Source organism: Electrona antarctica (assembly GCF_951216825.1).
Source record: "Electrona antarctica genome assembly, chromosome: 10".
NCBI classification, from domain to species: domain Eukaryota; kingdom Metazoa; phylum Chordata; class Actinopteri; order Myctophiformes; family Myctophidae; genus Electrona; species Electrona antarctica.
The window spans coordinates 5,395,550-5,413,478 of NC_136791.1; the positions used below are offsets into that span (position 1 = coordinate 5,395,550).

The 17,929-nt window shown below is 43.7% G+C and overlaps 1 protein-coding gene across 1 annotated transcript in view; it reads right to left on the bottom strand.

Annotated features, from left to right (window-relative positions):
* Positions 1 to 17,923, bottom strand: part of cdh23 (cadherin-related 23) — a gene marked incomplete at its 3' end in the record, with an annotated part of 389,228 nt that extends 371,305 nt beyond the window's left edge. The window contains exons 1-3 of the mRNA XM_079512237.1: positions 17,840 to 17,923; positions 17,605 to 17,652; positions 15,778 to 15,870 (exon numbers count right to left, since the gene is read on the bottom strand). Of these exons, the coding sequence (XP_079368363.1) occupies positions 15,778 to 15,870; positions 17,605 to 17,652; positions 17,840 to 17,905 (207 nt within the window). The 5' untranslated portion in view covers positions 17,906 to 17,923. The remainder of the gene's footprint in view (positions 1 to 15,777; positions 15,871 to 17,604; positions 17,653 to 17,839) is intronic.
* Positions 17,924 to 17,929: the final 6 nt, after the last annotated feature.

The following is a 17,929-nucleotide window of genomic DNA, read 5'->3' on the forward strand; positions in this document are numbered from 1 at the left end:
AGGAGGTAGTTTAGAGACCAGGATTGGTGGCGTTGAGGTGCTGTTGAGCAAGGCACTTAACCCCACATGGACCAGCTTAGTGGATAACCATGAAAGACCTATACTGTAGCTCATGGGTTCCCAAAGTGGGGTCCGGGGACCCCTAGGGGTACTTGAGGGAGTTCCAGGGGGTACCTAGCTAAATTAGAGATAGTTAGGAACCAAATGGACCCTTATGGGTCCATTTGGTTCCATTTGTACACTCTGAGTTAAATTAACAGTGGTTTTACGATATAAATTGGGGTACCAGAGATAGAAATGCCATTAAATGGGGGGTCCGTCACTATACAAGCTCAGAACATGGCATATTGTGAGAGCTTGTCGATCCGTTATTTTCGGATGACATGTCTGCTCCATTTTAATTTCAAAACAACTACTTAACCAACTTATGGCCACCCTAATTAACAGTGGATTGTGCCTTCTACCTGCACTATTCATATTTTTAATTCATCATTTTAATGCCAATAGAAAAATCCGTAATATTCACACTACATCTCATTTTCACGGGGCAAGACTATAGCATTAGACACTGAGGAGTCGATTGTGGCGGTAACTTCACCATTATGCGGATTTTGACCGAATAAAGCGAATCTGGCGATGTCATTTCCGGTCAAACGGATCACAACATCCGCTAGCTTTCTTCACTGTCAGATGTCCAGGATGCTAAGCGATCATAGATTATTTTAAGTTTAAGCTCTAATCAAGCCCCAAATATCGCATTTTACGCAGCGATGCACATAAAGACGAGAGCGTGCACGCAAGGATTTCGGCCGGTTTTAGTAGATTACATCGGCCGTTAGCCAAACTAGCCAAAAGTTGCTACATTTTGCTACATTAAGCCCCCGATTATAGGGAATTAAACGATTACGTAATTTACGTCAAGGATAATGAGGGATTTTTGTATTAATTGCGTCAATTACATCAAGGGCCATGAGAGGGTTAAGTTACTCCAATAACTTTTAGGTGTCATTTATGTTGTGGGACCAATCTTTGAGTGGTGCAACCACTCCAAGGAACAGCAATGTCCGTGTTAACCTATGTGACTATGTGACTATGAGTACCAGTAGGGGCAAAAGTGGCGCTGTTGTGCCAGAAACAGAGAGAGAGAGAGATAGTGCTGCACTGTTTCCTGCTAATGAGAGAGAGAGAGAGAGAGAGAGAGAGAGAGAGAGAGAGAGAGAGAGAGAGAGAGAGAGAGAGAGAGGGGTGTGTTGGGGGGGAGGGGGGTACGGGGAAAGGGGAGGGGAGGGGGAGAGGGGAGTTGTTGCACTAACCAGATATAATCATTAGGGAAGGTGTATGCATGTACTATGTGTACTATATGTAAACTCTCATTTCCACTTTCCAGCCATTCAGTTGCAAAAAGAAAAAAAATCTTTTTTTTTTTTTTTTTTTTGAAAATAATTTGGGGACCCCCCAAAATAATTTGGCGACCCCCCAAGGGGTCGCGACCCACGGGTTGAGAACCCCTGCTCTACAGTATGTGTTCATCCACTTTTTTACACACGGTCCTCACTATGGGCAGCCGTGCCATGTAATGGTCCTCACTATGGGCAGCCGTGCCATGTAATGCGAGGAGTAGCTCATCAGAGAGCTCTTATAGGTCAGGGCGGGACACTGAGATATGGCTGGTAGAAAATAGAGTTGCGCATGCGGAGGGATTTACCCGCCTGTCTGAGAGAACGTGGAGACAGTAAACAGATACGCTCAAAGTTTGGCAATCTATCACTGGGTGAGTTTGCTTGTCTGACTGCCTGTTTGCCCATATATTTAATCCATCTATGCGCTTCGGTCTCCAGGGAGGGTCTGAAGTTGACTACGATATCGACTTGGCATCATTGCTGCTTTATCGAAAGGAGAGATCCAAATAGGGGTGTGAATGAATATGAACATTAGTGATAAGGGGGCAGAAAGAGTGGAATTTAAATTCTAAGATGCTCCGCTGGAACAAGTTCCACACAGCAGACACATCTGCAGTGGCTGCTGCGGGTACGAACACATTAATTGCTTATGGCGGAATATTCTGTCATAAAATCCAAACGTGAGCTGCTTCTGACGGAATTCTCCGTCATTAACCCATTTTGGGCGGGAACCCCTTTTGGTGTTAGCATTATGTTATGCTTTAGCTGTTGAAAAATAGCAGATCTACAAGCTCATAGCGCGCCACTCGGTGGCGTGCTACGAGCTTGTAGGTCTGCTATTTTTGAAAAATCGAAGAACGACTGACATAGAAACATAGCTTTTTCAGAAAACTAAATGTAGAAGACATTTTTTTGCTTGGCCATGCCTTCTTCAGCGATCCTAGACATGTTTTGCGCATGCACACTGCCGTTCACTTCCTTGACTAAACTGTCTCTTTACCACTGGCATATTTGTGGCTCCGCAAGCGATGCACCGCAGGGGGGCCTCCAGCAGGGGGGGCCTCACTCGCCCAAAGCTATAGCCTAACTCTGCAATAGATCTTGGTTGGCCACCCATTTTACATTTGAGATCAACCCGGGGAGTGACATCATTGCTGTCCGGTGTTGCCGTTGGCTTAATTTGTTTCTGTAGGTGGTCAATATGAACACAGCAGAGCGCTAACCTACCCCACTGACAATCAATCACAAGCAGAGCTTTGGACTCGCCACCTATGAACACAATATTCTCTTCAAATCAAATCAAACTATTTGTATAGCACATTTACAACAGCCAAAGCTGACCAAAGTGCTGAACAGAGTAAAACAAGACAGTAGACAATAAAATATAAAACAGAGCATACAATAGCACAGAGCAGGAAATCAATATACAGGTCAATCAGGTGCAGTTAAAGGCGAGGGAGAACAGATGAGTTTTGAGGAGGGATTTAAAAGCCCCAATTGACTCGGCAGATCTAATATGGAGGGGCAGCATGTTCCAGAGCTTGGGGCCCGCAGCCGCAAAAGCACGATCACCCCTGCTCCTCTTACTAGTCGTGAACTCGACCAGCAGAGCAATGCTGAATTTCCAAATCGCCGAAAAGAATAGAAGATGGTAAGTCTTCCGCGATGTTATAGGCTACACTGTGGTGAAAGGGCCCCACCCGGATCCTTGCAGGGGGGCCTCGGGATTTGGAGAGACGCTACTGCTCTTTACTCCAAATCTATGTCGCTCTCCATGGTTTTGATCATAACGGCAATGTTCTGTCCTCATTTATGACTTAATGAAACATCTCGTTTGGAATATTAACACTTCTAAAAGAGACATCAGACGAGGTAGCGCAAAGTAGTAATGAAATAATTTCAAAAGCCCGGTTTTGGGGGGAAACTGAAGGTGGGGTCTTTTCAGAGTAAGATCTGCCCCTCTGCTTGGCACTCTAGCGGCTTTATTCTGAAAAGTTCCCTGGCAGTAAGACGGTTAAGGGCAAGCTACTGTAAGTATGGGTATAGTATCTAGCATGAGCACTGAAATAATAATGAGAGATGGATGGAAAGCACAAGCATGCATGTACAGTATGATGAGGTATCGAAGAGGGAGTGTGAGTGTAAGTGTGTCAGTGTCTGTGTCTGTGTCTGTGTGTGTGTGTGTGAGAGAGAGAGAGAGAGAGAGAGAGAGAGAGAGAGTTCTTTGGTATAGGTACAGTAGGCCAGAGAGCGTGAGAAAGCAAAGAATGGTAAAGTTTAGAGGCAGTTACAGATTTTTTTCTTTTGTGTGTGTTTTCCAGTTGGGGTGGTGTATTAAACAGCGGGGTGTCAGAGAAGCAGTCATTAGCGTGTCCCTGGGCGGTGGCAGTCGTGTTACTGACAGTGACCAGCAGCTCGCAGTGGGAGGGGGTCAGAGAGTTTATAGGCTCTAGGCCAGGTGTGTCCAAACTTTTTTTCCAAAGGGGGCCATATTAGAAAATATTAAAACAGCCAAGGGCCAACTATGTACATCTCCTCGACTGACCTGCCTTCAGACTGTAACAAAGTTGTTCTGCCCTCAGTTTGAGTTCATGCTTTTAGTTCATGTTTAAATGTTAAGTTTACATTGCTTGTTTGTAGTCAACTGATGAATGCTTTTATTTTGATATGCTTACAATGGTAGCAGGAAGTTAGCAATGCATTGTGGGTAGAAGAAGCTTCAGAAACTTAGAGTATATATGAATAGAGACGGCACCGGATATCTCCTCCCATCCACTTGCTCAAAGTTGCTCAAAAGCGCATGAGGCGATTTCACTCAGGAACAGAGGTCATTCTGGGATGGATTTGCCCCAAACTCATGAACGCGCTGGCCGTTGACTATCATTGCACGCGTTCACGTCTTAAACAGCGGCGTTCACGTATGAAACTGCGTTCACGTGTCATCGTGAACGTGCGCAATGATAGTCAACGGACCAGAATTGGCCCAGCGCTGCAATACCAAATTCGACCACTATGTCCATTTCTCCTCAGGGTTTCCTCCGGGTGCCGTCTCTATTCATATATACTCTAAATTCAGAACACAGTGTACTGAATGTAGACTCCATTAGAGAACAAGCAGAGAAGCACATGGTGACCGTGTTTGTTGTATCTCTACCTTTTTTTCACACCCTCGAAAGCAATGGCTGTAAGTTTAAACATGATTCTCTTTCTGTGTACAGTTTTGATTTGTTTATTTGCAAATTCATATGGACATTGGACAATAATTCATATTGGTTAAAAATGATGATGTTAATGGCAAACTTTACATGTTTATTTTTGACTAGCATATGATTGCATGTAATTGTGTTTTTCATTTCATATTAGCACTTATTTGCCAGATTAAATTCATAATGTGATATTGCTATGATAGCTAAGACATTTGTGTATTTTCAGTTTTTCTGTTTGCTACAGTTTTACACGTAATTCTCACCTAGAAGATTGTGGTTAATTAAAGGAGCAAGACCGCTCGCTTCCTGGCTTGTGAAAAACGAGTCTGGCTGTCTGTAACTCCGTTAACATAGTGGATGTATACAACACGTTGTGGGAACAGAACAACGAGTTTGGCTGTCTGTTTAACTTGGTTAACATACTGGATGTATACAACACGTTGTGTTGGCTGTCTGTTTAACTTGGTTAACATACTGGATGTAAACAACACGTTGTGGGAACATAACAGTAGTTTGGCTGTCTGTTTAACTTGGTTAACATACTGGATGTATACAACACGTTGTGGGAACATAACAGTAGTTTGGCTGTCTGTTTAACTTGGTTAACATACTGGATGTATACAACACGTTGTGGGAACATAACAGTAGTTTGGCTGTCTGTTTAACTTGGTTAACATACTGGATGTAAACAACACGTTGTGGGAACAGAACAACGAGTTTGGCTGTCTGTTTAACTTCGTTAACATACTGGATGTATACAACACGTTGTGTTGGCTGTCTGTTTAACTTCGTTAACATACTGGATGTATACAACACGTTGTGGCTGTATCTGTTTAACTTCAGAATCAGAATCAGAATCAGTTTTATTGTCACATCACAGGTTTACAAGGTAAAGAAGTGGGTGAAATTCGTTTTTGTACATCGTTCCCATCGCAACGTTAATTCCATAGAAAGTAGAGGGGGGGGGGGGGGGGGGGAGAAGAGGGGTGGGGGGCAGGTGGGAAGGAGATCAAAACAAGAGAGCAACAGAATCTACATATTTACAAAAACCTGAGATAATAAAAAAAACTAACTAAGGTGCCTGAGCATAGCAGCAATGTATGTATACTGTGCATGTTATACTTATACTGTGCATATACATATGGATGTTAAGGTGCTTAGAGAAAAAAAAGAGCAATAACACAACAAGAGCAACAATAGAAAAACAAAAAAGTCAGTGCGTTAAACTTCGTTAACATACTGGATGTATACAACACGTTGTGGCTGTCTGTTTAACTTCGTTAACATACTGGATGTAAACAACACGTTGTGGGAACAGAACAGTAGTTTGGCTGTCTGTTTAACTTGGTTAACATACTGGATGTATACAACACGTTGTGGGAACAGAACAGTAGTTTGGCTGTATCTGTTTAACTTGGTTAACATACTGGATGTATACAACACGTTGTGGGAACAGAACAGTAGTTTGGCTGTCTGTTTAACTTCGTTAACATACTGGATGTATACAACACGTTGTGGGAACAGAAGGCTGTCTGTTTAACTTCGTTAACATACTGGATGTATACAACACGTTGTGGGAACAGAAGGCTGTCTGTTTAACTTCGTTAACATACTGGATGTATACAACACGTTGTGGGAACAGAACAGTAGTTTGGCTGTATCTGTTTAACTTGGTTAACATACTGGATGTATACAACACGTTGTGGGAACAGAACAGTAGTTTGGCTGTATCTGTTTAACTTGGTTAACATACTGGATGTAAACAACACGTTGTGGGAACAGAACAGTAGTTTGGCTGTATCTGTTTAACTTGGTTAACATACTGGATGTATACAACACGTTGTGGGAACAGAACAGTAGTTTGGCTGTCTGTTTAACTTCGTTAACATACTGGATGTATACAACACGTTGTGGGAACAGAAGGCTGTCTGTTTAACTTCGTTAACATACTGGATGTATACAACACGTTGTGGGAACAGAAGGCTGTCTGTTTAACTTCGTTAACATACTGGATGTATACAACACGTTGTGGGAACAGAACAGTAGTTTGGCTGTCTGTTTAACTCCGTTAACACACTGGATGTAAACAACACGTTGTGGGAACAGAACAGTAGTTTGGCTGTCTGTTTAACTTAACATACTGGATGTAAACAACACGTTGTGGGAACAGAACAGTAGTTTGGCTGTCTGTTTAACTCCGTTAACATACTGGATGTATACAACACGTTGTGTTGGCTGTCTGTTTAACTCCGTTAACATACTGGATGTAAACAACACGTTGTGGGAACAGAACAGTAGTTTGGCTGTCTGTTTAACTCCGTTAACATACTGGATGTAAACAACACGTTGTGGGAACAGAACAGTAGTTTGGCTGTCTGTTTAACTTCGTTAACATACTGGATGTAAACAACACGTTGTGGGAACAGAACAGTAGTTTGGCTGTATCTGTTTAACTTGGTTAACATACTGGATGTATACAACACGTTGTGGGAACAGAACAGTAGTTTGGCTGTATCTGTTTAACTTGGTTAACATACTGGATGTATACAACACGTTGTGGGAACAGAACAGTAGTTTGGCTGTATCTGTTTAACTACGTTAACATACTGGATGTATACAACACGTTGTGGGAACAGAACAGTAGTTTGGCTGTCTGTTTAACTTCGTTAACATACTGGATGTATACAACACGTTGTGGGAACAGAAGGCTGTCTGTTTAACTTCGTTAACATACTGGATGTATACAACACGTTGTGGGAACAGAACAGTAGTTTGGCTGTCTGTTTAACTCCGTTAACACACTGGATGTAAACAACACGTTGTGGGAACAGAACAACGGGTTTGGCTGTCTGTTTAACTTCGTTAACACACTGGATGTAAACAACACGTTGTGGGAACAGAACAGTAGTTTGGCTGTCTGTTTAACTTAATATACTGGATGTAAACAACACGTTGTGGGAACAGAACAGTAGTTTGGCTGTCTGTTTAACTTAACATACTGGATGTAAACAACACGTTGTGGGAACAGAACAGTAGTTTGGCTGTCTGTTTAACTCCGTTAACATACTGGATGTATACAACACGTTGTGGGAACAGAACAGTAGTTTGGCTGTCTGTTTAACTTGGTTAACATACTGGATGTATACAACACGTTGTGGGTACAGAACAGTAGTTTGGCTGTATCTGTTTAACTTCGTTAACATACTGGATGTATACAACACGTTGTGGGAACAGAACAGTAGTTTGGCTGTCTGTTTAACTTGGTTAACATACTGGATGTATACAACACGTTGTGGGTACAGAACAGTAGTTTGGCTGTATCTGTTTAACTTGGTTAACATACTGGATGTATACAACACGTTGTGGGAACAGAACAACGAGTTTGGCTGTCTGTTTAACTTCGTTAACATACTGGATGTATACAACACGTTGTGGGAACAGAAGGCTGTCTGTTTAACTTGGTTAACATACTGGATGTATACAACACGTTGTGGGAACAGAACAGTAGTTTGGCTGTCTGTTTAACTTGTTTAACATACTGGATGTATACAACACGTTGTGGCTGTATCTGTTTAACTTCGTTAACATACTGGATGTATACAACACGTTGTGGGAACAGAACAGTAGTTTGGCTGTCTGTTTAACTTCGTTAACATACTGGATGTAAACAACACGTTGTGGGAACAGAACAGTAGTTTGGCTGTCTGTTTAACTTCGTTAACATACTGGATGTATACAACACGTTGTGGGAACAGAACAAAACGAGTTTGGCTGTATCTGTTTAACTTCGTTAACATACTGGATGTATACAACACGTTGTGGGAACAGAACAGTAGTTTGGCTGTCTGTTTAACTTCGTTAACATACTGGATGTATACAACACGTTGTGGGAACAGAACAAAAGTCATTGTGGGGGCGCAATGTGGTTAGCTAAGGATACAGTATATATATAATGTGTAGGCTACAGTATACTCACAAACCCTCAACATGTCACCTAACTTTTTATTTTATTTATTTTTTTAAATTTTTGCATAAATCAGTGCTATTGAACACCCTTTATGTCTCGGTGTTGGTTAAAACAATGAACCAATGGAAAGTATTAACCGTTTGGTCACCAGGATTAATTAAAGAATGATTACTACGTATATGCCAGGATTTCCCCCCGTTCAACCCTTATTTTGAAGATCCAAAACACCACGACCGGAACCGGATGTTGACTGAATGGTGTGTGTGTGTGTGTGTGTGTGTGTGTGTGTGTGTGTGTGTGTGTGTGTGTGTGTGTGTGTGTGTGTGTGTTTGTGTGTGTGTGTGTGTTGATCTCTCACTAGCTGGTGAGAAGTACCGGCCGGCGCCATTACAGTGCCGCTATGCTCCATGCAATAAGCGTCGTTTTGACCAGAAATGCCACCTGGGACAGGGAATTGGAGAGAGTGAGAAAAGTGACTGAAAGCGTGCGTGCGTGCACGCCCAAATCAAGATGCCGCAGATGCCATGTTATGGCTAACAACAGATAGCCATCCGAAGCTAATGTGAGTAGCCTTTCGACTAGATCGGATCAAAACATTTATACAACTCAATAAATGTAACTTACGTTTCTGGATGTAATGAGAATATATAAACACCAGCTTTGATGAGGCAGTATTGCTTTGTTTTCAAAATATAATATTTTCTTAATTTCCTGAAAAATGTATATAATGTTATTTTTTACTCAAGGCGTCCTTGCAAAAGAGAGCATACTCTCAATGGTCTTCCCTGATTAAATAAAGGTCAATATTATTATTTTTTTAATAATAATAAATCAGGCCTGGGCCATGGCTCAGCGGTCCAGGCACCTTGGCTGGTAATCCAGTCTGACAGTGTGCCACGGGTTCGACTCCCGATCCCGACGGCCTTTACTGCATGTCACCCCCCCCCCCCCCCCCCCATCTCTCTTCCCACTTCCTGTCAGCCTACTGTCTGTCCCTCCATTAAAAAAATATAAAATGAAGGCGAAAGCCACAAAAAACTCGTTTACATTTTTTATATTTTTTAATAATAATTAATAATAATCAAAAACTTCAAGTAGTTTCCTTCCAACAGCGACGATACGCATAGAAATATGGAAACATGATGTCAATGTGTTGTACTGTAGATTCTCACTGCTTTTGAAATGATCAATTTGGGCTGTGGCCCATCTGTTGCTTTTAACCCATTTTGACCTGGGAACGATTCTGCAAATGTCTTCTAAATCCTGTTTTCTTGAAAAAGCTATGTTTTTCTATGTCAGTCGTTCTCAAACACTTTCATGTCACTTTTCACGATTCTTCAAAAATAGCAGACCTACAAGCTCGTAGCGCGCCACTCGGTGGCGCGCTATGAGCTTGTAGATCTGCTATTTTTCAATAGCTAAAGCATAACATAATGCTAACACCAAAAAGGGTTCCCGCCCAAAATCGGTTAATGAAACATTATTTTAGGTGATAGCTGTGGCTCTTCATGTGTATCCAGCCTGCGTGTGCCACTGTCTGCCTGTTTGCTGCATGCTGTAAATCTGCTCCGCTCGTTAGCGCTGGCGCTGGGAATGCTAGCAGCCCACCTGCTCCTCTTCACCCGCTTTATGGCCGCCACAAATTAAAACCCACCATTACACACCCGTTCTGCCCGCTCCCCGGTGCGCATATAATAACCTCACCCGCTCACAATATGGCTTCATTAGCTTTCTATTGGGGCTTCTGGATGACCACAAACACACACACACACACACACACACACACACACACACACACACACACACACACACACACAGTATTCACCCATACTTATTTAACCACATGAACCCCTAGCGTCCCTGTTTTGGGGGCGTACAATTACCGTGCTGTGAACTTGTAGCTTGGCTATTATTTTCGTCGAAGAGATTTGAGGAAAAAAAAGGAGTGGACCTAGTATAATGCCCTGGTGGACCTCGGTCAACTATAGGTTTAAGTTGTTAACCCTTCTCAACCATTTCATCCATCCATCTTCAACCGCTTATTCGTAGTCGGGTCGCGGGGGGCAACAGCTCCACCAGAGAACTTAACTCCAGACTTCCCTCTCCAGAGCAACATTAGTAACTTCCTGGGATGCCGAGGCGTTCCAAGGTCAATGAGTCTATGTTATCCCTCGATCTCCATCCTTGGTCTGCCCCGGGGTCTCCTCCTTACATTGGGATGCCTGAACCACCTAAGCCGGCTCATTTCCAGGCGCAGAAGTAGCACAGCGGATTCGACCGTTATCTCTGCATTGGAACGGCGAAATCATCCGTTATCAGCACGTTTGAATGGTGCCAAAATGTCCATACTGGCATCCTCACCACATAGCCTGGTCAAGGTTTCCCCCTGGTGGACGTGTCATTTCCAACCATTGTCGGTGCATGGAACTAGGAGCTACTAATATATACTATTCTCTGCCTATCAAGACGTAACTCGGACGGCGCTGAGTCGGGTCTGGTGGCCTTCGCAACGCTCGGCACGGCGACTCGCTCGGCGGTGCCTCACGTAGCTCATGGCCACCAGACACGGCACGCCTCCGTCAGGACATCAGTGATAATGACAATGCTACAATCGCAGATAATGACATACTGAACAGTGAGGATGCCAGTATGGACATTTTGGCACCATTCAAACGTGCTGATAACGGATGATTTTGCCGATTCAATACATGATACCAGTCGAATGGGGTGAGTAGCAACTCTACTCCTGGTCTCTCCCCCTATCTCTAAGGGCGATGCCAGCCACCTGTTCAAAGAAAACTCATTTTGGCCGCAAACCTCATATTTTCGGTCATGACCCACACCTTCACGACCATAGGTGAGAGTAGGAACGAAGATTGCTAGACCATTCCTTTCTGTCAATATTGCATTTATTGCTTATCTCACCCCTTTCTCTCTCTCCAAGTCTCTTGCTATCTGTCTCGTCCTCTCAGCTGTCACTTTGTCAATCTCTCTCTCTCTCTCTCTCTCTCTCCAAGTCTCTCGCTATCTGTCTCGTCCTCTCAGCTGTCACTTTGTCTCTCTCTCTCTTCCTGTCAGTTCACCCTTTACTCTTTTCTCCAGCAGTAGTGCCTCATAATGCTGACGCTACCCTGTGATCCCTGATTGGCCAGTTACTGAGACACGTCCAAGTGAGTGACAGCTTGATGGAAATTATGTCACAGTGTGTTTGCTCTGCACTGGGAGGTCACTGGAGGTCACCGAGGCAACGAGGCACATGGAAGAGCAGCGGTAGAAAGTTATATGGAGATAAAATAGGACGAGATAGAGGAAGTGTGTGTGTGTGTGTGTGTGTGTGTGTGTGTGTGTGTGTGTGTGTGTGTGTGTGTGGGGGGGGGGGGGCAGGATGCCACAAGGAAGGAAGGGGGGGGGGGGGGGGGGGGGGGGGGGTGTTGGAGAGGAGGCAACAAGGAAGGAACTGACTCTCCAAAGGGTTCTCTGCCTAAGCTTTCCCCAGAACTCTCCCAAGGCTTTTGGCAGTGTTGATTTCGTCAACTAATATGACGAAAAATGTTCGTCGACTACCTTTTTTTTCCCCTGACGAAAACTAAATGGAAACTAAATGAAAACTAAGCTATGATGACTAAAACTAAATATATTGACAATTTTGTCAACAAAAAAAAACTAGACTAAAATGTTAGGAAGGGAGTGGACTAGTGTCATTTTCAACTTGGTTGCATGCTGAGAATAGCCGATCTATACTCACACCGTGTCGCGGCGCGACAGCGGTGTGTAAAATCAATCAATCAGTCAGCAAGTGTAAAATCAGTCATTAGGACGGCATCAAAATACTTTTTAGTCGACTAAATCAACTGTATAGATTTATTCGACTAAAATCGTATATTTAGTCGACCTAAACTAGACTAACACAAAAACATTCCAGGTGACTAAAACTAAATTAAAACTATAAAAGAGACTATGACTAAAACTAAAATAAAAAACTTCTGCTTAGAAGGCTTATGGTTTCCACGAGCAGTTCTCAATAGACACCTTGGGCTTGGACTATATCTGCTGCATTATTATCAACAACAACATTATGCATAAACATTTACTGGGCCTCATTTATCAAGTAAGATAAAAATAAGGTTGATTTATTATATCCAAAGCATGCCCCTTGCAAATGTCATTCACGTCGTAACCCGAGGCATATTGTTTGCACATTATAGCGCATGCTTACCGAGTGCAATGAATCAGCATTTCAAGCACAATTCACCCTTTGTCAAGTCCTGCCCGTGGTTGTGCCCCTCTTCGTGCCCCTCTTCGTGCCCCTCTTCGCGCCCATTGGTATGGCCAAGGACCCCATAAGAGGCTCTAGCAGTGATTCTCAGCCATTTTCATTTCAAGGACCCCAGGTTTGGAAAGGAGGGACACCCGCACACCGCCACTTGCTGGGTTCAGAGCATTTTATTAAGGACCCCAGGTTTGACATGAATTAGGCTATGGTCCCCCATTTAATGGCATTTCTATTTCTGGCACCCCAATGTATATTGTAAAATCACAGTTAATTTAACTCTGATAGTGTACAACTAAATTTGGTTCCATTTGTACACACTCTGAGTTACAGACCCATAAAGGGTCCATTTTGTTCCTAATTATAATTTAGCTGTGGACATCCCTGGAACTCTCTCAAGGACCCCTGGGGGTCCCCAGACCCCACTTTGGGAACTACTGATATAGAACTGTCAAAACCAAACTAAAGGTGGCCTTACACTAGCCGATAATCGGGCATTTTTGACGCTCGGGGGGTGTCCGACTCAATCGGGCACCCCCCGCGCGCGATCGGGATCGGCCCGAGCAACATCAAGAATGTTTGATATTTGCTCGGCCCCGCTCCGATTATCCTGTAGTGTATGGTGCTGTCAGATTTCAAATGCCCGATTATCGGCTAGTGTAAGGCCACCTTAAGCGTGCATGATCTTTGTGAGACACTGAAGTTGCAGAAACAAACTCCTTTCAGAGTGACATTCATACCAGGAAACTCACAATGCACTAAGGAAAGGACACTCACAATGCACTAAGGAAAGGAAACTCACAATGCACTAAGGAAAGGACACTCACAATGCACTAAGGAAAGGAGACTCACAATGCACTAAGGAAAGGAGACTCACAATGCACTAAGGAAAGGACACTCACAATGCACTAAGGAAAGGACACTCACAATGCACTAAGGAAAGGAGACTCACAATGCACTAAGGAAAGGAAACTCACAATGCACTAAGGAAAGGAAACTCACAATGCACTAAGGAAAGGAAACTCACAATGCACTAAGGAAAGGAAACTCACAATGCACTAAGGAAAGGAAACTCACAATGCACTAAGGAAAGGAGACTCAGAATGCACTAAGGAAAGGAAACTCACAATGCACTAAGGAAAGGAGACTCACAATGCACTAAGGAAAGGAAACTCACAATGCACTAAGGAAAGGAAACTCACAATGCACTAAGGAAAGGAAACTCACAATGCACTAAGGAAAGGAAACTCACAATGCACTAAGGAAAGGAAAGTGGAAAATGGTTGAATGTAATGGTTTTTCCCGGAGGCTCACCCGAAGTCTATTGTTTGCAAATTCTCTGTTATGTGGTCCATATGTGAATCCCACACAGGCAAGCGCTTCCATTGGCCTGAGAGAACCTTCCCCCGCCCGGTCGGTGGGCAGGCAGGACTAAACAGCCTCCAGACTAAACAGCCTTTTATTTCTTTTCTCCCATTTATTTGCTTTGACTTTATGGATTGGAGAGATTTCTCTCCAATCTCTCCAGCCACTAGCTTTGAAGATTTGGTGAAGACTGAGGAGAAGAAGGGTATGTGTTCAATATGAACACAAAAACAACACGCGCGCGTGCATTTGTGTGTGCGTGTGCGTTCATTTGTGTGTGCGCGTGTGCGTGTGCATGCGTTTGTTTGTGTGTGTGTGTGAGTGTGTGTGTGCGAGCGTGTGTTTGTGTGTGTGCGTGCGAGATAGATTTCAGCCCCTGTTTGAAGTGTTCCTCTCTACTCTGGCAATTACTTCATATCAAGGATTAGATGGGGGAGAGGGCAACGGAAGAGGCAGAGTGATGGAAAGAATGGAAAGCTGAGGAGGAGGAGAGGTAGAGGACAGAGTCTAGCGAGAGAAGCTGACAGAAGATGAGAGAAGAGAAAGATTTGAGTCTCTGCACAGCAGGCAGCGTTCTCCTTTACCGTATCAGAAGCTGAGTGCCTTCCCTCTATATTATGAATGGTGGGAGAAATCCTCCATTCTTGGCAAAAATTGAAAATTAGACACTGTGAGCTGTTTTACAGACAGAATGTCTGAGCCACCACAAAACGACCGATGATGACCATGAAATCTGACAATCGCCTCCTACTAATATTAGTTCATTATTACCAACTAATACTAGTTATTAGTAAACTATTAGCAAATACCGTTCGTCAAATAGCTTGTTGAGCTTATTATCAAAAACTATTAGTTCGTTGCCAACTACCTTTTTAGAATGGATAGAATAAATAAAAAAATCACACTTGTGTGAAGTGAGGGGCGCTCTTATCATGATACATCATACATCACATTCCGTGCTCAGCCAATCAAATCATCGCTATGGGGTACACACATTGCTCAGCCAATCAAGTCATCGCTATGTGGGGTACACACAAACACACAAAGCTGCGGGCATAATAGGAGGGGGCATAACAGCACCCCTTAAAAACAGAGAAGCATCTCAAGACGATAAGAAAAAAACACCACAGCACAGCATCATCAAAAGCATGATTCAAATACGTGAAGAACAAAGTGTGCAGTATTTGTCCAATGTGCTTATTTATATATCTTCTAGCAGTGCCGTCAAATGTCTTGCACAGTAAGTTGCTGCTTAATTAATACAAGACAGGTGCCTTGGGTGCAGTCTGCAGTGACATGCTGTATTTACACAGTAAGAAATTGACCCGTGAGGCTTGTACCGCGCGTGTGTGTGTGTGTGTGTATGTGTGTGTATGTGTGTGTGTATGTGTGTGTATGTGTGTGTATGTGTGTGTATGTGTGCGTGCGTGCGTGCGTGCGTGCGTGCGTGCGTGCGTGCGTGCGTGCGTGCGTGCGTGCGTGGGTGGGTGGGTGGGTGCGTGCGTGCGTGCGTGCGTGCGTGCGTGCGTGCGTGCGTGCGTGCGTGTACTGTGTCAGAGAGGTACTTACCTCTGCAATATGCACAGTGTAAGGCTGTCCATGAAATGATGGCGCATTGTCATTCACATCTCCGATCTGAATGTTCACTGTGTCTTTGACCACCTGGAAGGGAACAGACAGACATAGCATTGTGAAGTCCTGGTGCATAACTACAGCTACCTGCACCTGCAAAACCGATAAAAAATGTTCATTTAGCAACACTAGAACACCATTTTGGGCCGAAGAAGAAGAAAAAAAAAAGAATAATCATTCATTGATTTTTCTAAAGCGTCAACAAACAAGAAAAATGAAACCTGTGCCTATAACTACAAATGAAAGTGACAGCTCTAAAGAAACACTGGATGATTGAGTCGCCATGGGCTGCATATTGATCCATAATACAATGCATACATAATTCTTGATTAACACGGACAAAGAATCCGAATGAGAAAGTACAATGAAAAACATGGTGGACCCTCTTGTAAAGTGTAATAGAGCGTCGCAGTCCCGTCCCGTTCATTTTCCTCATAGACATTTCAAAAAGTATTTATTTAAAGACCTTTTAAGCCTGGTACAAAGCCAACTCGAGTTGTGACAAATCATGACAACACAATTTTTCGGGCCGAACAAATAATTCGAATGAAGAAGAAAACTTTTTTAGTTTGTAATTATTAAGTTTGGTCCAAATATTGTGTTGGGTTTGTACGACGCTTATAAGGTCTTTAAATAAATACTTTTTGAAATGTCTATGGGAAAACTGGGAATTATTTCCTGGGCCTGGCGTTGTCATGAATTGGGGCGGGACTGCGACGCTCTATACTTTATGGTGTCGTCCACTCACAGTTGACAGTTTTTGTATTGAGTTGTACTTGAAATGTACGGTCAATGTACTGTTAATAAATACTTCAATCAATCATTCAATACAAAAAAATCAGATAGGCCTACACGTTCCATAAAGCTTGGTCACATTACACATTGATGTAACAAAATACTATAGTACTTTAGAGAGAAAGAAATATCTTAGCCACAGTAAGGCATTATTAGAGTACTGTCTGGTTATGGTACATTGCATTACACTGGAGGCAGACTGAGTTCAATGTCAGTATCTTACAGGAGCTAAACACTATGAGATGGACAGCTGTCACAAGGAGTAGCCTACATGTGGAAGAGGAAAAGGACAAAGGGGGAGGGAGAGGGGGAGAGGGAGGAGGAGAGGGAGAGGGAGGGGGGGAGGGGGAGGGGGAGAGGGAGAGAGGGAGAGGGAGGGGAGAGGGAGAGATGAGAGAGAGAAAGAGAGAGAGAGAGGGGGAGAGGGAGAGAGAGAGAGAGAAAAGGAGAGGGAGAGGGAGAGGGAGAAAGGGAGAGAGAGAGAGAAAGAGAGAGAGAGAGGGGGAGAGGGAGAGGGAGAGAGAGAGAGAAAGGGAGAGGGAGAGGGAGAGGGAAAGGGAGAGGGAGAGGGAGAGAGAGAGAAAGGGAGAGAGAGAGGGGGAGAGAGAGAGAGAGAGAGAGAGAGAGAGAGAGAGAGAGAGGGAGAGGGAGAGGGAAAGGGAGAGGAGAGGGAGAGGGAGAGGGAGAGGGAGAGGGAGAGGGAGAGGGAGAGGGAGAGGGAGAGGGAGAGGGAGAGAGAGAGAGAGAGAGAGAGAGAGAGAGAGAGAGAGAGAGAGGGAGAGGGAGAGGGAAAGGGAGAGGGGGAGAGAGAGAGAAAGAAGAAAGAAAAAAAAGAAAAAGAAAAAAAAGAAAGAAAGCAGCAGTCTGTGTGTATAACTGTATACTATTTGGTCTGGCGGCCACAATGTGTCCAAATGTCACGGTGTGATGGAAGATGACATAGCTGTGATCACAGAGGAGATCGCTTACCCCTTGGCTGTCACTCACGGAGAACTCCACCTGCATCTCTGACTTGGACTATGCAGAGACAGAGACAAAACAAAACACACCAGACAAGAGTTGGAGAATGCACAAAAAATACTTTCCATTCCAGAATTTAACTTAAACTATCGTATTTTCAAAATGGTGTGTGTGTGTGTGTGTGTGTGTGTGTGTGTGTGTGTGTGTGTGTGTGTGTGTGTGTGTGTGTGTAAGCTGCTCTTACTTCTCGGTCAAGGCTCTGTCGAAGCCAGACCACTCCAGTCTCCCTGTTCACAGCGAAATACTTCATGGCCTCCTCTCCCACCACCCCGTA